The following is a 24,713-nucleotide window of genomic DNA, read 5'->3' on the forward strand; positions in this document are numbered from 1 at the left end:
AAACGACATGCTATACTTTGACTTTTGTCATGATTTTGGATGACATGCTATACTTTGACTTTTTTCATGATTTTGGATGACATGCTATACTATGACTTTTTTTAATCATTTTGGACGACATGCTATACTATGACTTTTTTCATGATTTTGCATGTCATACTATGACTTTTTTTCATGATTTTAGGTGACATGCTATACTATGACTTTTTTTCATGATTTTAAACGACATGCTATACTATGATTTTTTTTCATGATTTTAGGTGACATGCTATATACTATGACATTTTTTCATGATTTTAAACGACATGCTATATACTATGACTTTTTTTCATGATTTAAACGACATGCTATATACTATGACTTTTTTTCATGATTTTAAACGACATGCTATACTATGACTTTTTGTCATGATTTTGGACGACATGCTATACTATGAAATTTTTTCATAATTTTAAATGACATGCTATACCATGACTTTTTTCATGATTTTAAATGACATGCTATATACTATGACTTTTTTCATGATTTTAAACAACATGCTATATACTATGACTTTTTTTCATGATTTTGCACAACATGCTATATACTATGACTTTTTTTCATGATTTTAAACGACATGCTATACCATGACTTTTTTCATGATTTTAAATGACATGCTATATACTATGACTTTTTTCATGATTTTAAACGACATGCTATACTATGACTTTTTTTCATGATTTTAAACAACATGCTATACTATGACGTTTTGTCATAATTTTAAACGACATGCTATACTATGACTTTTTTTCATGATTTTGGACGACATGCTATACTATGACTTTTTTTCATGATTTTGGACGACATGCTATACTATGACTTTTTTTCATGATTTAAACGACATGCTATACTATGACTTTTTTTATGATTTTAAATGACATGCTATATACTATGACTTTTTTTCATGATTTTGCACAACATGCTATATACTATGACTTTTTTTTCATGATTTTAAACGACATGCTATACTATGACGTTTTGTCATAATTTTAAACGACATGCTATACTATGACTTTTTTTCATGATTTTAAACAACATGCTATACTATGACTTTTTTTCATGATTTTAAACGACATGCTATACTATGACTTTTTTTCATGATTTTAAACAACATGCTATACTATCACTTTTTTTTCATGATTTTGCACGACATGCTATACTATGACGTTTTGTCATAATTTTAAACGATATGCTATACTATGATGTTTTGTCATGATTTTAAATGACATGCTATACTATGACACTTTTTCATGATTTTGGACGACTTGCTATACTATGACTTTTTTTTATGATTTTAAACGACATGCTATACTATGACTTTTTTTCATGATTTTGCACAACATGCTATATACTATGACTTTTTTTCATGATTTTGCACAACATGCTATATACTATGACTTTTTTTCATGATTTTAAACGACCTGCTATACTATCACTTTTTTTCATGATTTTAAACAACATGCTATACTATCACTTTTTTTCATGATTTTGCACGACATGCTATACTATGACGTTTTGTCATAATTTTAAACGACATGCTATACTATGATGTTTTGTCATGATTTTAAATGACATGCTATACTATGACACTTTTTCATGATTTTGGACGACTTGCTATACTATGACTTTTTTTCATGATTTTGGACGACATGCTATATTATGACTTTTTTTCATGATTTTGGACGACATGCTATACTATGACTTTTTTTCATGATTTTGGACGACATGCTATATTATGACTTTTTGTCATGATTTTGGACGACATGCTATACTATGATGTTTTGTCATGATTTTGGACGACATGCTATACTATGACATTTTTTCATGATTTTGGACGACTTGCTATACTATGACTTTTTTTCATGATTTTGGACGACATACTATATTATGACAGTTTTTCATGATTTTGGACGACATGCTATATTATGACAGTTTTTCATGATTTTGGACGACATGCTATAATATGACACTTTTTCATGAATTTTGATGACATACTATACTATGACATTTTTTCATGATTTTAGGTGCATGCTACACTATGACATTTTTTCATGTTTTCAGACGACATGCTATACTATGACACTTTTTCATGATTTTAGGTGAAATGCTATACTATGACTTTTTTTCATGATTTTGGACGACATACTATATTATGACAGTTTTTCATGATTTTGGACGACATGCTATGACACTTTTTTATGAATTTTGATGACATACTATACTATGACATTTTTTCATGATTTTAGGTGACATGCTATACTATGACATCTTTTCATGTTTTCAGACGACATGCTATACTATGACACTTTTTCATGATTTTAGGTGAAATGCTATACTATGACTTTTTTTCATGATTTTAGGTGAAATGCTATATTATGACATTTTTTCATGATTTTGGACGACATGCTATACTGTGACACTTTTTCATGATTTTTAACAACATGCTATACTATGACATCTTTTCATGTTTTCAGACGACATGCTATACTATGACACTTATTCATGATTTTAGGTGAAATGCTATACTATGACTTTTTTTCATGATTTTGGACGACTTGCTATACTATGACTTTTTTCATGATTTTGGACGACATACTATATTATGACAGTTTTTCATGATTTTGGACGACTTGATATACTATGACTTTTTTTCATGATTTTACACGACATGGTATACTATGAAATTTTTTCATGATTTTAAACGACATGCTATACTATGACTTTTTTCAATGATTTTGGACAACATACTATACTATGAAATTTTTTCATGATTTTAAACGACATACTATACTATGACGTTCTTTCAGGATTTTGGTTGACATGCTATCAAATGACGTTTTTTCATGATTTTAAATGACATGTTATACTATTACATTTTTTAATGATTTTGGATGACATACTCTACTTTGACATTTTTTATGAGTTTTTAAATCACACAACATAGGATGATCTTTTTTAATGAGTTATTAACATCATATTATACTATGACATTTCTGATTTTTTCTTTTCAAGGCATACTATACTATGACACTTTTTTAATGAGTTTTTTAAGGACATACTACAGTATGACATTTTAGTGATGTATTCACGACATACTTTCCTATGACATATTTTATGAGGTTTTTTTTTGCAGTACTTTACAATAAACTTTTATTATAAGACATTTTTATGAGTTTTTCAAAGCATATGACAGTATCAAACCTTTTATAACATTGCCATGGCATACTGACATTGCAATGATAAAGGAATATATTTTCTTGTATTTGAAATAAAAAAAAAGGGGGTTTCAAGGATTAGAACACAAATACATCCATTTTAATTTGAGAAAATACAAAAAGAAACCATGTACAATCTATGTACAAACTTTTTGTACAAGACAGTATATTTATCAGCAGATTATATTTGACAGAGTCAGGTAGATCAACTCAGCACCATCAAATAATCCATTTATCCATCATATCTAGAACACATCCAAACTAATTAGACTGCTATGTCAAACTCCTGTTTGCTGCAATGACGATGTGCCAACAAATCCTATCTGTGATACGCAAGAGCAATGTCCTGAATTCTTCCTGAACTGATAGGCAGCCAAAAGAAATTAACAAAAATTGCAACTCTTCTTTTAAAAAAAAAAAAAAATTGCTGAATGCAATTTTAATGTATTGTTAAGACTTGAGACCCACCTCCCATTCCCATAAGTATTATATGATCTATTATATCTACTACAATTCCCAGCAAATAAGTTATTATATCCATCCTTTACAGCAAAAAATAGATTAACAAAAATAATGCAACATACTGTAACAGTAACATATTGACGCATCGTAGTCTTTGATTTGTTCAGTGGACAACAACACATCTGATGTTACAGGCATGTGCCTCTATGTGCATCTTTCAGTCATCCACATGTAACTGCACTGCATGACACAACCTGATAGCCTGTAACCAAACACATAGCGGAGACGTTATGTGTGGTTTAATGACGGGGGCTCCTATCTATCTGCCCCGGCTGCCACTCAGGCCTCCTGAATGCCACTTTTCGCTATAGTGGGACTTAACATGGGCCCTCCTCTTGACCTCTTGCACTGCCTGGCACTATACTGGTATGGAGGCAATGATGGCTTGGATGTTCTCCATCCCAGTACAAGACACCGTTCTCACAGTGGAAAACACTTGGACTCAGCTCCCTCAAATCGAGCTTGTGTCCCTGAATGACTGAAGGATGCTTGCTCAACTAAACTCTTCATGGCACTTCAAAAAACACTCTAAAAACTTTAGAGGTATACAATGCAAAGACCTAAAACATCTAATAGAGACATATGACAAGGTGTAGGAAGGAGAGACATCTCAGTCCAGTGTTGTGAATAATGCCAGCCTGAATGAGTTGCACAATGAGGGTTCAGGTAGAAAAAGCACAATAATCAAGTGTGATGAAAACAAATGGTGCATTACTTTGTGAGTTCATGTTGATGCCAGTTTGCAGCATGTACCGTTTCATTTTTGAACAACGCTATGTTTAAGTACCTCATAAAATACTCTGTAAACAAATATGAAGCAGTTGTGACAGATTGTGGCAGATGACAAGCTGACAAAATGGAATGTAAACCCTGTAATAACGCAAAGTAATAAAAACAGGAAAATTAAGGATGTTCTCTCTTTTGATAACCTCTGCTGAATTGGTGCTACCTTCCATCTTTGTGATGGCTGATAAACCAGATCAAATTCCGCATGACTTTTCCTACTTGAATATTCTCCCACAGAAAATCCAGAGTCTCTCATTTTCAAGATACACATGTGTGTGTGTGTGTTATTTTTTTCAACATAACAATCAGTTTGTCGATTCTATGTATAATGCGTCATTGCCATTATCAAATATTAATAGATCCTTATTGTTCAGGCTAGCAAGTATGCCATTAACAACCCAATTATACATACATTTTACTCACATATTTTCTGAAAAGAAATCTATTTGCTACAAAGTGTGACGACGATGTAATCACAGTTCAAAAGTTCACTTCAGGACAATGTGTATGAGGCTTCAGTATAGTTGCACCACACCCAATAGACGTACATTGAAGCTCAGATCATTTTGTTTGAAAAAGAAATGTGGTTTATATAATGGGTTGAATTTACACAAACATATTTAGCACAATATTATGTTCTTTTCCATATTCCAAATATTCTTTTTTATTTTATTTTTTTAGAATTACTTTTCCTTTACAGCCTATGGAGGAGAATCACTGCAATAATCAGACAGCATCTCCCTGTCCTATTAAAAATCATATTTTGTGGAAAACACCAGCACACTGTGCTTTAGTGTACACACTCTTCCTCCGCACTAGGGACCTAATTTAGGTCAAACACATCTAATGAAGGTCATTCGGTTCTGGCCTGCACACAGAGGGAGCAACTCTATGATCTTCTCATTATTATTACCACTCTGATCTGCTCTCCGTCTAAATACAACATTTACCCCCCCAATACATAATTCCTTTTCACCTATCGTTCTGTCTGTATGTTCACAGCTAGGGATGCTTAGTAGTAGGCGCATTATTTAGTAGATGCGGCTCATCTGTGCAACTGAAAGAAGCTCCAGATGAGCCTTAATCTATTTCTACAAGCACTCAACAGAGCTGAGCTGCCAGGCTGAAGATGGTGGTTTCACAATGCAAGCTAGTCTAAGCTTTACTGGCTCCAGAGTGATGCAGTTTGTTAAACAGGGGGCAAGCGGGGAGGTAAAAAAATAATCTTTTGTTTTAGTATGATGTGAAATAAATGATGATACAGTCAAAAACAAAATCCTTTGATATGTAGTTGTAATTAAAGATATAATTTAAGTCTTTTTTTTATCTCCCTTAGTACTGTTCACTTGGTTCTTGTCTAGAAAAATAAGTACAAATTGATTATGTTCATGGATACAAAATAAGTGTGTTTAAATGTATAAATCCAACTACATATTTGCATGAAGTTTACGTATCAGGAGTACAAGGCTACCACCTCAATCCTCCATCACTATCACAGCTCGATTTGGATCTATCAGTGCCTAAACTAGTGCGATATACACTCCGCTGTTGCACACAGGCTAGCATAAAGAACGCTGGTTCCTCTCCAGTATCCTTGTTAGCAGTCTGTGGCATTGTTGCATTTCAACCCAACTATGTTTGAGCATCTCCCCATGTTAGAGGACCGAACATAGCAGCTTAACTCCTGAGAGTTTTGAGGCGTGTGACATCTGGATTGGCAACAGAGAACATCCAAGCTCTTTACCGCCTCTGTGCCAACCCTGTGCCAGGCAGTTGCTTTGATCAAAGGAGGACCCGTTGATGCCCACTTTTATGCAATATGTGGCATTTCTTTCCATATACAGACGTGAAGTTTTTTGTAACAGACAAAACATTCAGAAAATACACCACTCTTCTTTGTGATCCCAAATTCTGCCGTTGGTTTCACGGCAAAGCGTCAACGGTGGGCACGCAGCTGCTGTTCCGGTTCGCTCTGCTCAACAATAGTTGGGGATTTTGGTTTGATTTTTGATGCAACACCATAATTTTGTTAGTAGATCCAAACCCTCTTCTATTGTTTTGTTTCTCTACCATGACTTTCATTTTTAGAGCAAAGATCCCACATGCTGCTCCTTCAAAGGTGCACCATCACATACACAGCGATGGAGGAGATGACAGCACTGATCAGGACGAATGGCTGCGATGCGCACACACATACACACACACACACAGCGCGCGCACACACACACAGCGTGCACATAAAGTAAATGCTCCTGAATGCATGAAGGACAGGGTAGGTTGTTTTTCATCCTTCTCATGTATTCAGGTTGATCAACCGCACTGTTTCTGTTATAGAGGGGGCTCAGGCACATATCATGCGATAGGAGCTTTGAACAGAGTCACAGGCTTTATGATCTGACGTATCAGCAGAAGACATGTAGGTACAGGGTTCTCTTTCAGCCAGCGTTCACCAACACTGCACCATTCTCTGAGTTTTTTAGACTACTGCTTTGCAAGATGATTATGTTCTGCAGGACTGGAATGCTCTCACTCAACATGACGAGTCAACGGTGAACTAGCAAACCTTAAGCAATGACATGATGTATAACGACCTAAGAGCAAGATTAGTATGCCTCCAAAGCCAAGCTTCCCTCCCTCCCTCTTCCTTCCTTCCTTCCTTCCTTCCTTCCTTCCTTCTTTCCTTCCTTCCTTCCTCTCCTCAGCGACATTTATTGGGGGGAATCGGATGGTTCCAGTTGTTCTGTCAAAAGAAACTTGTTCAGTTTTAGTGCAAATAGAACAGAAGCAGACAGGAGATATGAAGTTGATGGACCCAGCTGGTTTGACGTGACGCATCTGGGCGGATCTTTGGGAGATGATATGATCAGTTTATCGCTGCAACCCTCATCCTCCAATAACCAGTCACCTTAGCATGGAGTCTGGTCACACGAAGAGGTGAACTATTGCAAAGAATTACAGGAAGTACTCTTTTTTTTTTCCTCTTTTTTTGTCGACTCTTAAAATAATTCCAAAAAGTGCTAGGGGGAAGGGGCTGTACAATCCTTATTTGATTGTCATTATGTACATCACTATGGATACATTAATAAATAAAACAATGTCCAAGAGCATGGAAGTAACATTAAAGGTATACACATAGGAGGTCCCTTCCAGTTCGGGTTTCTGTCCAACCCTTGATTAGAAGAATGAGTGAAGAGAAATGTGTCAGTCTTCAACATCCCTGTCGTCATCAGCATCATCATCATCACCATCATCATCATCATCAATCCTCCATGGGTGATCTCCCATCTCTTTTGAAAGAGCGTACAGATGTCTGGTGAGTCAGCAAGAAAACCCTGTGTTCAGCATTCATCTTCAACTTCTCTGATTGGTGGAATCAGACTACTAGTGGATTTGTATTGGTTGACTTGGTTGGCCATGTGAGTGCTCATGGGCTTGATCTGAATGTTCCGTGGGTAGGCATTTTCTGGTTCATCTGTAAACCATTTCTTTTCTGAAGGCAAGAGAGGAAGAAGAGAAGACAGAGTTAGTTTGGAAAAGTATGCAATGTGCGATTACTTACAACCATACTGCCTCAGTTTAAGTGGTAGATTTGCATGGCATTCTTTGTGGTTAGCATCAAACCATGAGGTCCAGTTTAAGTCTGTGTTCTGGTGCATTAAGCCAATTTGAATGTTATGTTGTTGCTGACATGGTGGTGTTGTGTAATCAAGGCCAGCTGATGGATATAATCTGTCAGAATTTACTGTGTGATGAAGTACTCCATTTAAGATAACACAAAAATCATCCTAAGGGTATTGTTCTTTTCCAAAGTGTTACAGGGTCAGGCCTCACAGATTAGAAATACCTTATTCACTACCTCCTGCTATCTAATCACGCAGATACTTTTCTTTTTTTTTTCTTTTTTTCTGATACCATCTCAGTACCACCAAGGAGAATGGAATTTAGTTTGTGTTGCTCACAGAAACAATGTCCCAAACTTTCCATTGAACTGCTTTCTACAGAGGAAACAGTCCTTTAAAAAGTGCTTGACGTAGTCCTGTGGATTATCAAACAGAGATTCACCTTAAGGTGCAAAGCAAAGGAAATGTTAGAAGTGGCACAACTGCTAATTACGTCAATGCAAAGGCACAAGTACAGGGCATGAACAGTCATGAGTGCGCCTTGGGCACAAATTGAGGTAAGACACATGCAAACTATCTAAAAAAAAAAAAAAAAAACCTTCTAAGGCTTCATTTTCTGGTTGTATAGGGACAAAGGAGAAAGACTAAAAATCCAAAGATCTTGAGTTCCTGGTGAGTCCTGAGATGACACATACACCGGTTTCATGGTCCACAGTTTTATGCCCTTAACACTCCAGCTCTCAAATCCACGCAATCTTCAAATTCTGTTTGGCCATAATTTAAAAGAGGCATTGTTTCTGGAAAGTTGCTTTAAGTTTTTTTAAATTCTAGTGTGTAAGTTTTAGTGGCATCTAGCGGTGAAATTGCAGAACTGAAACTTCTGCCAAGCATTTAACAGACCGGCGTAGGCCGACAAAAAAATGCAAAAATGTAAATGTCAGTTTTTGGTTCGTCCGTTCTGGGCTACTGTAGAAACAACATGGTGGACTCATATGCTTCATATGCAGATATAAATGGCTGCTTATACACAAATGGAAACATAGTTGTGAATATTAAAAAACATTTCTGCCTATAGATGCCTCTAAATCCTCTAAGGGCGATATGGCCCTAAAATAATATCACAGTATTTCAGGGTATTTTTGTGATAATGATATTCTTGATGATATCACGAATCAGTAAAAAAATTATTAATTTAGGAACACAGAATTGCAACAAAAGTAGTTTTACAGTTTGTCGTCAAATATTCAGTAAATCCAAACAAAAATGAACTCTCATTTCTTTACTTTGTAAACAACAACAGTAACTCAGAGTGAGATTCTGTATACAACATTAATAGTTCAACAAAATAAAATCTACCACAAATTACACATTTAAACAGCTTCCAAATACAAAAAATTTATCCTGGGATATATATATATATATATAAATCAACAGGAGATTTCCTTCTTTTAGTAGAATCTTAAATGGCTGAGTTGGGTTTTTTTCACCTGGACCTTTATGCTCCGCCATGTCTCCTCTCATCATAATGCTATCACGCATTCACATATATGTAGTTTGTTGTCGAGCTGTGAGCGTCACGTAGGTTTACATTACCAAAGGTTTATGACAAAATCACTTGACGACACCGACTCCCGTGTGCGCATGACGTGAGAGCAGAGGAAGAGACGCTGTGCTGCTGCCAGAGGAGCCACTGAATGAGTTCCCTCTGAGCGGTAACTCGCTAAAAGAGTCTGAGAAGTTCGGGGCTGTTCATAAAACATTCAGGGCGCCACAGTTTATTCCACACTACTGAAGCTGCTCCTCTTTTTGGAACCCCGAGGAGTCAGTAATCATTTCGTTTTCAGCCATGCTGTAACAGTATGACGTCAATATGTCAACAGGTCGAAACATCCTGAGTATCACAATTTGAATTCTACATATGACATTAAAAATTATACCGCTATTATCGTGAACGGGATGATATGGCACACCCCTACTACACCATGGTAATTTTTCAGCACTGTGAGCACCACAAACAAAATTCCATTCACATGCTGAGATGGACGCAGAAACCTCAGAGATAAATACCTCAAAACCTGGGAAAAATACATTTAAATATTTGGATGGTAAGGTACCACTAATGTTAAATGAGAGTTGTGTTTGTAATTTGAATAAGCTGACCCTTTAAACTAATACCCACCACATTTCATATAAAAGCTTTACTCTCATGCTGGCAGTCATTATGTGATGGAAGAGATTTGAAACATCCTGATATGTCACTTTGGAGAGACTCTCTTCATGTTTAAGTAGGCTATGAGAGCAGTGTTTCTGAGCGGGCTGTGAGGAAAGGGAAAGGTGTACGCCAGCTGTCAGAAGTTTGTAAACTCTCTCCTAGCACTTCACAGGCATCTGCAATGCCATTCAACATGTCACGTCCTTTTGGGTGAAGTTGTAATATCAAATTTTAACTTTGCTATATGGAGCAAACCTTGTGTGTGCGCCTGTTGGTGTGCCCGCGCGTGCGTGTGTTCATGTACATGCAGGCCTTGCATGTGTGGAGATTCATTTGTGCGGGCTTGTGTGTGTGTCAGCAAGGCTTAAGGCTGCGGGGCCGTGTGTTACAGCACAGGCATTTGATGTGTAGAATTGTGCCTGAGGTGAAGCAAGATGTCTGCCATCTCTCTCCAGAGTCTGCTGCTGATACGGTGAACTTAGTGATGTCGCCTCAAACCACCATATCAGGTGCACAGGGTTACAAGGAGGTAACTTACAGACTCATATCCCCCTTCAATTTAGACTTTAAATTGGTCACACCTCCCACTTTCTTGGTGTGACCGATGGCACAGGGCTGGACACACTTTCTTAAAGTTCTGTGGAGAAGTAAGCAATTGGCTGCATCAGGGGGATTTGAATCAGCCTGACCTACATGTGAGCTGTGATCTGGGTCTGTACAGTCGGGCAACATGTTGTTACTCTGTGATTTATGCTGATGCTGGTACATAATAATCTACTGTACTCAATGAGAGCATAAATATGGCTGTGATCTAAAAGTCTGCTACAGTCATCTTTGAGCATTCAATAGGAGGGAAGATGCGCAAACACACAGACCTCTCACACAATGCAAACCATCTCAAGTTGAAATAAATCATAGGAAGGCATGATGAATGACGGGAAAAAAAACAATGTGAAAAAGGATTTGTCTGGAGGAAAAGAAAACTCATATCATCAAGTGGATAACTGAGGTAAAGGCACAAAGAAAAGAGAGGGGGGAGGGGGGGGTTTCGTCTCAACCTCATGCAATGTGGGGATGGTCCTGATCATGGCAGGGAGGAGGCAGGAGCAGCAGCAGCAGACATTTTGCTTTCCAGATGAAAGCAAAACTTAAACTGAGGCATGGTTTACTTCTGAGGAACGTAATAAATAAAACAAACTCCCCTCGTCATAACAATATCCGCAGAGGACATAGTTATGATCAGAACCCCAGGTAAAGGTTGCTAAGTCATGCAGAATCGTTAACTTGCATACCTTGGCCCATTCTATTCATCCTTGTTGCACTTCAGAGAGAGAGGTAAGTAATCTACTGTAAGTGAGTCGTATTTACAGTCAATACACAACTGACAAATGACTACCAGTCCAACTACTGCTTACATATTACTACTACAGTGTTTAGGCTATATCATACATCTTAATTTTAAGATGTATTGAGGGCTTATCATCTACCGTTTAAAAACTCTCAAGTACGATCATAACAAATCTGCATGCTTTTAGAATATGTCACAATTTCATTATCCAGTTACTGTATTCTCCCAGATGAAACTTAAATTCAAAGGGTATATTTGGGGAGGGAGAATGAAGAGTATATAACATGTAGCTCAAAATATGTCACCAAATTTGATCTTAGAGTTGTATAATAAACAGAACAGGAAAGAGGGCTACCAACATGGACATGCAGTAAAGCAGTAGGCTACAGATGCACCAACAAAATATCAACACTGCTAATGAGGGATGATCTCATGAGTAACAGCATATCAGTAATGTTAGCCAAATGTGCTTTATCATTAGTGTCAGCTACGGTAGGTAAATCACAAAACACTACATCCATGATCAAGGCGTACTGATCATGTGCGTTAAATGTGCACAAATATCCAACAAACAACAGTTAATTACTACACAAATATTAGGAGTTAGACACAAAACAGCTAAATATTAAGACAGATACAACAGGTAGACTGAACAACATACTGAATGTGAGTCGTGTTGTATTATGCCAATTCATTTGGCTGTGGTTTAGGCCTTTACTGTAAGCCTGTTTCCAACCACAATGGCTGTGCCATCCAAACAAGTGGTTGGACTGTTTACAATGCCACAGACCTCGTTAGTAAGAAAAGACTCTCAAAAGTCTTTGACGACGATAAATGAGCTTTCCCTAGAGTGAGTTTACGAATTTGTTCATGTCATGTTATGATTGCCGTGATGTGAGAGTGAATACCACATGCAGATGATTATGAAGGAAACGCACAAACACTGAGGATGGACGCAAGAGCACGAGTCACACAAACAGACCACAAACACACAATACACAGGATTCATCAGTGCATGTGTCACCACAGTCTGCACACTAACACACACACCTACAAAGTACAGTCAGGTATAGAACACTAAGCATGCAGGATAAGAGTCTACAGGGCACATTGGTGCACGTACTTCTGTTTGTCGCGGGCCTCCCGGGTCTTACTGCTGCGGTTCTGCCGGTTGGAGGGCGGGATGGAGTGGACGGAGGAGCTCTTTTTGCTGGAGGAATGGGAGGAGTGGGAAGAGTGGGACAAGCTTGTCCGGGACTGGCCTGCGTTGTGGTCGAACTGCATGAGGCAGAAGATCAGGTCTGTGGGCACGAGCTCAAACTCGTACGGTGGGTTCGTGATCACATACCTGCCAAGAAAACAAGATTAAACTTTTATGATCCTTTTGGGGAAGCAGCACATGGTGAAGGATGCATTAAGGTAAGCGAGGCATATATTGAGCATACTAGAACATTTAAAGGAGCAATATGGATAAATCATGTATGAGGAAAAAAATGTATCAAAACTTTAAAGGTTTACTACGCAGGATTGTTGGTTAGTGTTTGTAAACACGGGCAAAAGTGAAAGTAAAAGCCAAACCCAGATTCGCTCTAGTTTGGTGATTTGTGTTACTATATTTGCTATTTTTGGGGGGTCTGTATCTCTTGGATACCTGCTACTTATGGTCTGGCAGCTGGTCACTACCATTTAATAAAGCCCTGATTTCACCTGAGTGCTGTGGTAGTCCACACCCATAAAGGTCCAGAGCACAGAAAATACAGGCAGAGGGACGAGTCTTTGCATAAAACCACAAAGCCATACAGTTCTAGTGGGTCACAAGTGATGACTGAGAAATTGAGAGAGATCTTTTCTGTGTGAGTCTGTGCATTTGATTTTTTGAGAAAAATTCTGCATAGTGTAACTTTATGAAAATGTGTGAAATTGCACAGGTTGTACCTCAGGTGGTACTGAGACTACCATTTTCTATAAATATAAACACGAGTGAATTAAGAAGCAAAAAAATAGATGAAAAATAGAAAATCTAAAGCAATTTAACATACATTTCATTTCCAAATATGGGTTTTAGCTATAAAGAACAATATATGAAGAACATAGCACAGACTCTGATGCTAGCACTAGCAGCCAGCCTCATCAAGCTACACTTGACCAGGTGTTCGGACGCAAACTGATGAAGTCTACCTGTGACTGACTAACTAACTCCCCTGAAAAATGGATTGCAATGAACTGCAGGCCACTTTTGGTGGTAGAGGAAAATTTCATTTGAATTGAAATTTTTAAATACTTCCACAGTTGATGTTTGCAGATCAACTGTGGATTGCTCTGTTAGATTAATCATCGCAGAGATTAAATAGATTCTTTTTTTATTTGTTTAACAGCCCTAAATCTGGTCTTTAAACTGTACTTGTTTCTGGCCTACCTCATTTGTTTTTGTGTTTTATGTAAAGTATCTGCTGCAATACTACAATTTACCCTCATGACAAATTGTCATTTTATTACATCAAAATCTACATTTTGACACAAAGTGAAGGCAGACATTGTACCGTTTTGTACAGGGGCTTGGTGCATTGAGGTGAGCGTCTCTTAATCTGTAGATTCCAAAACACAGCATGTTGTACGTCTTCAATGCTTTACAGAATAAATCCCCGTAGCAGCCGCCATCCTGGTGAACAACAGAACAGAGACATCACCAGTGAGTGAGTAGGTCAGTCTGACGATCTGGATCAGTGGCAGAAAATGTCATTGTAGTGGAAAGTTGTAGTGAAAATTCAATGCTCTGCATCGCTGAGGGGAATTTGTCTTGCCAGTGAATACCAACTGTGGGCAATGCAGACTGTAACAATCAGCAGTGTTTTAAAACCATGCCATAACTCATCCACGACAAAACAAAATGACTTTGGTATTTGAAGTTCTGAATAACAATAACAAAAACCTGTAAAAACAAGGTTGGAACCAATTAAACTTGGAATTTCCTTGGTGGTGTTCATTGTTCTTTCTAAAGCCTTATTCACTCTCCACCCACTGAGGCCTGCTTTGCGTGATCACTGTTCTTCACATCGGATTAAGAGCCGCGAGGAGCGGAGGCGGCCAGATGTGTGCTGCTGGGTAGTGCCAAAACGTGTCATCTTCGCTTAAACATCCACTTACCCCCAAGTCGGCAAATGGCCCATCGTAGAGGGCGAGCTGGGCGACACGACACCTGTCTCTGTTGGCCAGTGTCTGCGGTGTGCTGTAGCCTCCTCTGAGGGCGTTCTCTTCAGCCAGCAGGGCCTCCAGCTCTGGTGTGGCTCCCCCTGTGACCAGCGTCCGAATCAGCGTGAGGATGTTATCATTGAAGTATGTCTGGGGAGAAGAAAGAGAGGATATCTGTAAGCAGATGCCATTAGAGTCACAAGTAGGGATGTGGCAGATGTGGGAAGAAAGCACAGCCCCTATTATGTCGACCCTCAGCCTGTCTCTTCACATAGAGCTGACTGGGAGATGAGGAAACAAGCCATGGAAGAGGACTCCATTTCTTGTGCACATTCCTATGCTGCCATATTTTCAATAGCTTAACCATGAACCTATTTTCATTCACCTCCAGTGGCATGTAGCCAAGCAGATAGTTATCGTTTAATTTGCTCAGGTTCTTAGATATCTGTCTTTGAGACTTCTGCCTCCACCCAAATACAACAGATGCAAATGAAAATTTGTTTGCAGGGATTTTAACTTTGATTAATTATGTTTGAAAACATTAACAGAGGCATGTTTTTGCAGGATCAGCATCTCTGTTACTCTGGATGACCCAAAGATCTCACTGTGTAAAGTAGGGATGGGAATCAAGAACTGTTTCCACTTAAGAAGCATTTTCTAATTGTCTGATCCATCAGAATCATGTGTCTCTGAGCTCATCAAATTCCTTAATCAATGCCGGCATTGCAAAATGACATCACACTCAAATGTCTACACTGCTGGAAACTTGCAACAAGTAGGAGTCATGGCGGAGAGGATAAAACGTTTCCAAGTGTGTCTTTATTCCACGAAGAAAGATGACAATAGAGCTGCTTGTAATGTCTGTAAAAAAGATTATTTCAATTAAGGGTGAAACCACCAGCAATATGCTGAAACATCTTTATACGTCTAAATTCCAGGAATGTCATGTATTTGACACTCGACGCACAACTATCACTGCTTTCCAACAGAGCAGCACGTCTGTTATAGCAAGAGTAAATGTTCTCTTATAACATAACATTAGTGCCATGCAGGCAGGTGTAGCAGGTTTTCTTTGGCTAAGAAAATCAAAATGAAAACTAAGCCGCAACCTCCAAGGCCAAAAAATGATGAGAATGCAGAGATGCCTAAAAACTGCAGTTCACTGAACGGCCACTTGAGACTGGCTCCAAAACAAAGTCAATCCTCATAGACCCTTAGGGTAACATGCCCAACTTTACAGCAGAAAAAAAACACGTTTACAGCCTGGAACATAAAACAGTTTTGGGCTCTATAGCTAATTTCCGCTTCATGACAGCTGTACTGAGGGGGTATTCTTATATAACTCAACTGTTTACATTTTATTAAGGCCCAAAGTTCTGCACTTTTGAGGGCGAGGCAGGTTGAGTGAAAGGCTGTCTGCAAGGCTTCACCACAGTCTGTGAGTCAGATCCAGCTCCACCCTCTCGTCCAAATATGGGCATCTTTGGTTCCAAAAAAAAAACCAAGATGGCGACGGCAGAAATGCAAACTCAAGGCTTCAAAACAGCAATCCATAAATTGATGGGCGACGTCATGGTAACTACATCCATATCTTATACAGTCTATGAAAAGGAAAACGGTACAAATATTCTCTCATATTCATGCTTTTTTTTCTAAAATTGTATTCAGACCTAGAGATAATAAAACTGTTGTGCTGATGCTTGAACCTATGTTAGCCTACATTTCTTCCGTGGAAAAAAATTGATGAGGAATCAGTAAAGGAACCGATAAAGAATAGAATAGAATCGATAATGGTACTGGTATCAGTTAGGGCTGTCAAAGTTAAAACAAATTTGTTTTAACGCCACAATTTTTTCTGATGCGCAATTAACGCACATACATTCAGTAATTATGACCCTCGGCCAACCCTGTAGTTTGGGAAATCAGGAAGCGATGCAGCAGTAACTTTATGGATGACAGCAGAAACATACCTACGTGAGCAGAAATGGATAGAAGATGTAAGAAAGGCATCTTTTGAATGGCAAGTTCAGCTTTAAAGCCAGTTGGCTCTTTCGACAAGACCAAAGTTATTTGCATTTCCTGTAGATGTGAATTGAGTTACCACCAGAGTACATCAAGCTGCTTTAATAAACAGGGTATGTTTAGATAATCTTTACAAGTGTAACAATGGACACTATATTGTGTTAGTATTACTAAGTAATGTTACATTCAAGTCAATGTGTCCATCTGTTGTTGCTTGACTTTGCCACGATAAGCTTTCAGCATATTTTGTGAGCATCCAGGACCTTTGAGGTTATTCTGGAGAATATTCTGGACAGTATTTGTCCTTTTTTGGATTGTCACAATAGTAATAAACATACATTTGCATAAAGCAAGCATATCTATCCACTCCCCTGTTGATAGGAGTATTAAAAAGTAAATAATCTCCCTTTAAGGTACATAAAGGACAGATAGGAAATGCATGATTAATTTGCAATTAATCGCGAGTTAACTATTTTAATCAACTGACAGCCCAAGTATCAATAAATTCTATCAATTCCCATTCCTAGTGTTAAGTTTTTATTGGACCTTATGTCTACAAGAGAAATAGTCGTAACACAGTAGCGCTGTCTGGATTATCCAGAAAAAGTAACAAAATCAACAAAAGACAGAAATGTTGCTGTTGAATTTCATAAATGTCCCGTCCACTGTTTGAATTCTTTAGAAATCTATCTGCATGACTATCCACCACTAGATATAATATCATATGATATATAAATTTGCTGAACAATCCTTTAGTTATTCACTGTAACAAGTCTCTCATAAGGTTTAAGATACATTAATGTGTCACTTTTGTCAAACATTGACACTTTGATAATCATAGTAAATTCGGAATTGTCACGTTAAATAAAACAGGTACTTCAACACAGCACTATTCTTTCCTCTAGTAAGCCCGATCTACACACTGCATGATGTCCGCCTCTGAAACGCCGATTTGACTGCTCTCTGCGGGTGTCAGGTTCTCTTGTCCTTCAAGCCGATCAGGAGCTGCTTTTGCCTCGTGTGAAGACAGCCGATGTCACTCGGCAGCCAAGCCAGAGTGGCAGTTCCTCTCCCCGGGCCCCTGACAGGCCTGCAGAGCCTCATGATGGATGAGCACTGTCCATTAGCTGGCTTCACCTCTGACCAGTGCCAGACTACAGCTGACGCCTGCTCTACTCCCCGCTCAGCCCGGCTCCTCACACCCCTCTAACCCCTCACTCTCTGAGAGGGCTGCTAGAATTAAGCCATCGCAGCACCAAAGGGATAACCACTGTTGGTCATGAGATTGGGGGGGGGGGCCGAAAAATGAGGTGTAGAAGAGATTTTTTTTTTCCATCCTCCTCCTTTATCTTATCTCCAGTGCAGCAATGACATGAAACGATGAGTGCTTCTTTGGCCTGTTAAAGCCAAGCCTGTGTCATTGCCATGACACTAACCTTTATTAAAATGTCTAATAAGGCTCTTGAAAGTTGAATTCATAATACTTAAAATGAGGTTTGATGCCAACAACTTACATTTCGATGTCAGTGGAGCAGCAGTTTAATTTACCAACTTCTAACGACTTAAAACGCCCAAATTTTGTGTCTACTGAACGTCCCCTAAAGTTCCCCCCTTTTCTCTACTGAGGGAACATTTAAAGAAACAGTGTGGAGGATTTAGTGGCATCTAGTGGTGAGGATTGCAGATTGCAACCAACTGAAACTTTTCCGTTACGATTCCTGCAGTGTTCATTGTATAGGACAGTGGTTTCCGACTGGCGGGTCGCAGTCCAAAAGTGGGTTGTGGGTCCATTCTGAATGGACTGCAAGTGACTCGCTAATGTGTCAGGTTTCTTAAAAAACACACTTTATTTTGAAGTACAGTGAATGTGTGCACAGGAAAGTGTGATTTCCTGTTGTAGAGTGAGTGAGTAACGGACAGCTACTTGACAGAGACTGCAAATTAGCTCAACGACAAGGCCAAACGCAAGTATGACGCTGAATATTTTGTAATATGGACCTTGAACTAATGACTCTGTGGCTGGACCAGTTGGGAACCACTGGTTTAGGAGGTTTTTACAGGGAGCCAATAACTCGCAGAGGTCTCTTCCTCTCCTAAACAAGCAGACCTGCTGATTTAAACCGGTAAAAACACTGAATTAAGTAGTTTCACATTGCAAATCTGTGTCTCTCTGATGCCGTTCAGCTCATTGCAGATGGGCCCTTAGCTCAGCACCTGCTAATGTGTGCTCATCTTTTTACTCTGATAACTTAACATCCAGACGCTCAAGAGGTTTTTACTGGGAGCTGAATTATTGACAGAGGTCTCTTCCTCTCCATATAAAATGGGCCCAGTGCTTTAAAGCGGTAAAACAGGGAATAAAGCAGTTTCACATTAATAAAGCTGTGTATTTCAGTCACTGTGAAGGGGCTGCAAACCATGGTGGCTGTGGCAAAAATGAAATAACAAGAAAGGCCACGTCCAGAGCCAGTCTTTGGTTTGTCTGTTCTGGGTTACTGTAGAAACATGGCTTACTCCATGAACAGGGACCTGCTCCCTATGTAGATATAAATGGCTCATTCTAGTATAACAAAAACACAACGATTTTGCATGGTGGTGCAGTGGTTAGCATTGTTGCCTCACAGCAAGAGGGTTCATGTTTCAAACCTGAAGTGGGGGGGCCCTTCTGTGCAGAATTTGCATGTTCTCCCTGTGTCAGCGTGGGTTTTTTGTGGGTACTCCAGCTTCCTCCCACAGTCCAAAGACATGCAGGTTAATTGGTGACTCTAAATTGGCCGCAGGTGTGAATGTGAGTGTGAATGGTTGTCTCTATGTGTCAGCCCTGTGATAGTCTGGCGACCTGTCCAGGGTGTACCCTGCCTCTCACCCAATGTCAGCTGGGATAGGCTCCAGCTCCCCCCCACGACCCCCAACAGGTTAAGTGGTTACAGAGAATGAATGAACCTTTTACACAGCTCTATTAAATGCTGTATTCTGATTGGTCAGTCGCGGCATTCAGAGGTCTGATATTACTGTGTAATGACTGTTGCTATGTAACCCAGCGTTGCTAGGGACGCTGCCCTGACAACAGTTACTTTTTTATCAGGCTAACGTAGCCATTACCGCTTCAAAATAATAATTTACAAGATACAAAGATGGAGTATTTTCATGATATTTTATGATTTTCATTTTCTCTTGATTCCCTGTAGCTATTGTAGCGCAGATTCAGCCGTTGCCGGCAGTTTTTTTTTTTTCTCTCCTCCCGATTTAATTTATAAATCAATAAAAATCATATAATTCATCAATCTTCTGCCTCAAATTATTTATTTAACTGATAATTAGCCATGTAATAAGCGGGATAATGTATAATGAGCCGGTGAATACTGGGAAAATAACTCCTGACAGGGAAATAGAACCCCTTACATATTACATTCCATTTCTATAGCCCAATAAATCCTACACACAGCACCTTTAATCTCACAGTCTGACACTGGCTGCTCTGTAACTGTAACTTTGGTACTATAAACTTGGATATTTGAAAATAGGTTTTGTAATTGAATGTGAAATACCAGAATAAGTCACCACAGAAGCAAAAGAAAACAGGATTATCAGCAACATGCCGGGGGTACTGCCTTCTATACTTTTTGCAAGTCCATCATTCGAGGCTGACTCACTTCGAAGTTGCTCACCTTCTTTCCCTCATCCTGAAGTTTGTTACCAGTGCAACAACATGCAATTGTTACCCAGTGGGCACAGCATCTCCATGCACTCTGTGTGAAACTTCTCTCTACTTTCTGCTTTTTGAAATTCTGAATATGACTCTGTTATAGCATCCAAACACCAAATAACCAGGAAATCAAAATTGTTGCAAAATGTATAATTTTGAAAAATGATTTTGAGGTTGTTTTTTTTTTGGTTTTTTTTTTGGAAAAACACTCCGACACAGCGAGGGTGAAGCGCGTTTGAGAACTCACCGCACTCATCAGGGAGTCGAGTACACTGACAGCGAAGGCGGTGCCGCAGGCGAATGGCTGAGTGAGGTACAGCTCTGTGTCTGGGTCGTCATCATCATCTTGGTCCAGGAACTGAACGTTTGAGTCGTTCACTGAGAGAGGGGAGGGAGGGAGTTAGAGACAGGCACCGTGAAGAGGCATGAGCCAAACACACACACACAGACACCAACACACCTGAGAGTTCACAAATAAGGAATATTTTTGTGTACGTTAAGTTACATTCGAGAAGATTTGGAAATACTGCGGTAATGTAACCAAAACGTCTCAGGTATATAGGCACTGATCCACGCTTGCAATATAATGTAACATCAGATGCACATTATATTTTTATTCTACAATTCAGCACATATTTCTATCACTATAAGATTAAAACTTTTTCTTCCCCAAACAATTCACATTTTTTTGACTGACCTAAAAATACTGTCAACTGAATTACCTTACAGCCAGTAACAAAATAAACTAAATATGTTACTTGTCCTTTTTTGTCCGTGCACTGCATAATTGTTTGGAAGGTGAAAAAAGTGTTATTGACTTGTTGAGAAACTATTCAGTATTTTGAATATTAAATTTATACAACATGCAGGGTGCATTTAGTACATTAAGACAAATCACGACTTAAGGAAAAATATTTAAGTATATTACGCATACACAGTGATAACCATTGTAGAAGTCCCCAATTCTGAATAAACCATACATCTATCCTGCATTAGTGCTTCAGTAGCCACTGTATCTTGGTATATTATACACACACACACACAGGCATTCTCAGTCAAGTGACAGCGACCAGTCTGTGTGGTCTGTGTAAGGAATAAAGTGATTATTTTTCCTTTAAATATGATTAAAAAGTGAGACTTCAACAATGGCTAATATGTCACGTGAGAAAACCATGCACTTAGAAATCCATGCTATGTTTTTCAGAGTGTTCCATGATAAATGTGTTTGTCACATCATCACCTTTAGAGGAATACATTTTAAATAGTTACCTTTGGCCTGAAAGTCAAATTAAAGCCAGGTGACAACACACTTTCTTTTTAAATCTGGTGATTTATAATAAATTAGATCTGCTAAATAACCGTAATGGCACAGTGTAAAGGAAAATAACTGCAAACTGAAATGGCATAGATAGAATAGAAGATATTTTTTGCCTCTCAATTGATAGAGGAAAATACACATAGTGTTGGATATAGTGTGTGTCTTTTTTCTCAGACTGTGTCTCTAGCAGCAGCAGTGGGCAGTGAAGGGTTTAAGAGCCAGTGTTACTTGGAAAAACGAGCATCACACAAGTTTTTGTTTGACTCCTCCGATATCTGAGCTTCAGAGATATGGTCTGGAGGAGAAAAAAAGAAACTGGAAAATAAATTTAAAAAATAAATAAACAGCGTAAAAGATGGTTTGATCTCTTTTTTTTTGTTTGTTTTTTGAAATCTGATTTCTTCCCAGGCTTCCTGTGCACTGTGGAACAGAAATGTCAGTCAAAGAGACAAGGGGCTGATGCAAACGGGCCTGGGCCAAAGGAGTGAATTGAAGAGAGGAGAGGAGTGGATGTGTATGTGTGTGTGTGTGTGTGTGTGCGTTTGGAGGAGGAAGGAGTGGGGGGGATGAGGGGCGGGGGGGGGGGGGGGGGGTGTTGCTATGAAAACAGCCACAAGGACAGACTGAGCATGATCAAAAGCCTAGCGATGCTCTGCAAACGCAACTGGAGGGGAAAAAAAATACCCCCAAAACAAAACAAAAAAAAAAAATCACTAAAAAAAGGGGCCAAAACAAGACAGTCAATTTCAACCAGAACGAAGAATAAAAATGTGTTCAAAGTGAAGCCATGGGAGCAGCGAGGGCCTTGACTGCAGCCAGATAAATCAAGACAAGCTGATGAGGAGCAGAGCGGCGGAGCGAGGGAACGAACGGCAGCAGAGGACAAAGGCTCGGCTTACCCAGCTCTGTTATCATTTGTATGTTGGTTCCACTTTTTTTTTCCTGACTGAGTGAAACCAATGGCAGTAGTTTGCCAGGTTTAGCTAATGGTGATGAGACAGTGCAGGGAAGGGGAGAAATAATGTCGTTATTGAAACAGTTTCAAAGACTGCAATAAAGGCATTCCGCTCTACTCCTGTCAACTCTGGGATTTACTCATGGTTGTCCGGTATCTACGAGTAAAGCACCCCGGATTAGAGTGCACAGTAGTTATAAAGCCAGCGCTGTCACACTGCTATACCACTACCAGCAACAATAAATTACTTCACAGTGAGACAGTGAAAGGGATAAACATGGTCTTATCCATAAGCACACCTACTTTACACGCCACGCAAGCAAAATTGATCATGCAACTCAGATGAGGTGTGTTTTCACATTCCAACTAGACTTTAATCTGCTCCTGGCGCTGCAAACTGAACATATGACAATGTAATTACAGTATATGGTTCCAGTGAGACATGCAGCCACTCTCTGTTCTGCACGCTGGAGCTTCTAGCGTCTGAGTCCAGGACAGAAACCAATGACTCCAACATGGATAGCATCTAGTTTTGATGATTACGTATGCGGTCAGCAGTCTAATGGGAGAGCCTCTCTGCAGGTAATGGCTGGCCCGGTTACAAGTAACATTAGGTAGCTCCTTTCTCTTTCTGGCCTTTTCTTAGCTGGCCTCATGCTCCATTGCTCCCTAATTGGGTCAGAGGAGACAGAGTAGCCAGTCTCTGGTGCTTTAGAAGGCCCCTCAGAGATCTGAAAGTTTCATGAGTCCCCACCACCAGTGGGAATACAGCCACTGCCATTGTTATTAATAAATGGACCCATTTTGCAACCAAGGCAGTTTTTCCCCTCTACCTTTTCACTCTCCTCCGCTCTCACCCTCTCCATCAGGCTGAGTTTCTCTTGTGCATTAGTGGACAAATTGCAGGAGATGTAGCTATAGTCCTCAAAATGCCTGTCTGACATTCTCAAGTTACAGTTGTCCACATTGTCCTCAGGGCAGAGATTTTTTTCCAGTCCTTGCAGCTAACATTATCACCACTTGACAAAAGCTAGCCAGATCCAATAATTCACATACCAATATGAACTTGAGTTGGGCAAAGCTACCAGCACCATGAAAGTGAACAAAAATTCCACAACACGCATTCCTCAAGTCCATTTGACCTTGAATGAGTTGGAACTTTTGGCAGCAGCATGACGTTCAAGTCTGGGATTATTGGCTCTATGTATCTATGTCCGCAAATGAGCAATGAGTTGATCTGAGGTTACTGGATATGGCATGCAGTGTTTGCATTTCAGGTGGGTGTGAACAGCTTTACCGAGTTCTGTGATGATGGGGATGTTGGATCCGGTGGTGACAGAAGCCTGACGCACAAAGCCATGTACTGGACTGCTGTCTGGAGATGACCTGTCCATTCCAGGAGGCGTGAAACCTGAAACCACAGACAGAGTGATATACTGTACCTCAGCAAGTAGCACAACAGGGCGGCATTAAAGGGACAGTTCACCCCCAAATCCAAAATACATATTTGTCCTCTTACTTGTAGTGCTATTTATCAGTCTAGATTGTTTTAGCATGAGTTGCCAAGTTCTACTGTTATTGGCTGTAGAAGTGTCTACCTCCTCTGGAATATAATGGAATTAGATGGCACTCAACTTGTTGTGCTCAAAATAATACAATTTAAACACTCAACAGCAATGTCTCTCTCCAGAAATCACGTCCCAGTTACTTAAAATAACCCACAGACTTTGTTGTGAGCAGATTCAAACTACCAAACTACACCCGCCAACCGTATCACATCG

General features: G+C 39.3%; 1 protein-coding gene across 18 annotated transcripts in view; it reads right to left on the reverse strand.

Annotated features, from left to right (window-relative positions):
- Positions 1–3,354: 3,354 nt before the first annotated feature.
- kcnma1a (potassium large conductance calcium-activated channel, subfamily M, alpha member 1a) overlaps positions 3,355–24,713 on the reverse strand; it is a 188,575-nt gene continuing 167,216 nt past the window's right edge. For 6 of the 18 annotated variants that reach the window (XM_049599792.1, XM_049599788.1, XM_049599791.1 and 3 more), the window contains 8 exons: positions 24,230–24,343; positions 22,877–22,960; positions 20,907–21,037; positions 14,887–15,081; positions 14,283–14,401; positions 12,866–13,090; positions 11,687–11,715; positions 3,355–8,052 (listed from right to left, as the gene is read on the reverse strand). In XM_049599792.1, the coding sequence (XP_049455749.1) occupies positions 7,901–8,052; positions 11,687–11,715; positions 12,866–13,090; positions 14,283–14,401; positions 14,887–15,081; positions 20,907–21,037; positions 22,877–22,960; positions 24,230–24,343 (1,049 nt within the window). In that variant the 3' untranslated portion in view covers positions 3,355–7,900. Of the gene's footprint in view, positions 8,053–11,686; positions 11,716–12,840; positions 13,091–14,282; positions 14,402–14,886; positions 15,082–20,906; positions 21,038–22,876; positions 22,961–24,229; positions 24,344–24,713 lie in introns of those variants that run through there. The other 12 variants (XM_049599803.1, XM_049599799.1, XM_049599797.1 and 9 more) reach the window with 5 other exon arrangements.

The sequence above is a fragment of the Epinephelus fuscoguttatus genome, linkage group LG16, assembly GCF_011397635.1.
Source record: "Epinephelus fuscoguttatus linkage group LG16, E.fuscoguttatus.final_Chr_v1".
In the NCBI taxonomy this organism is placed as follows: Eukaryota; Metazoa; Chordata; class Actinopteri; order Perciformes; family Serranidae; genus Epinephelus; species Epinephelus fuscoguttatus.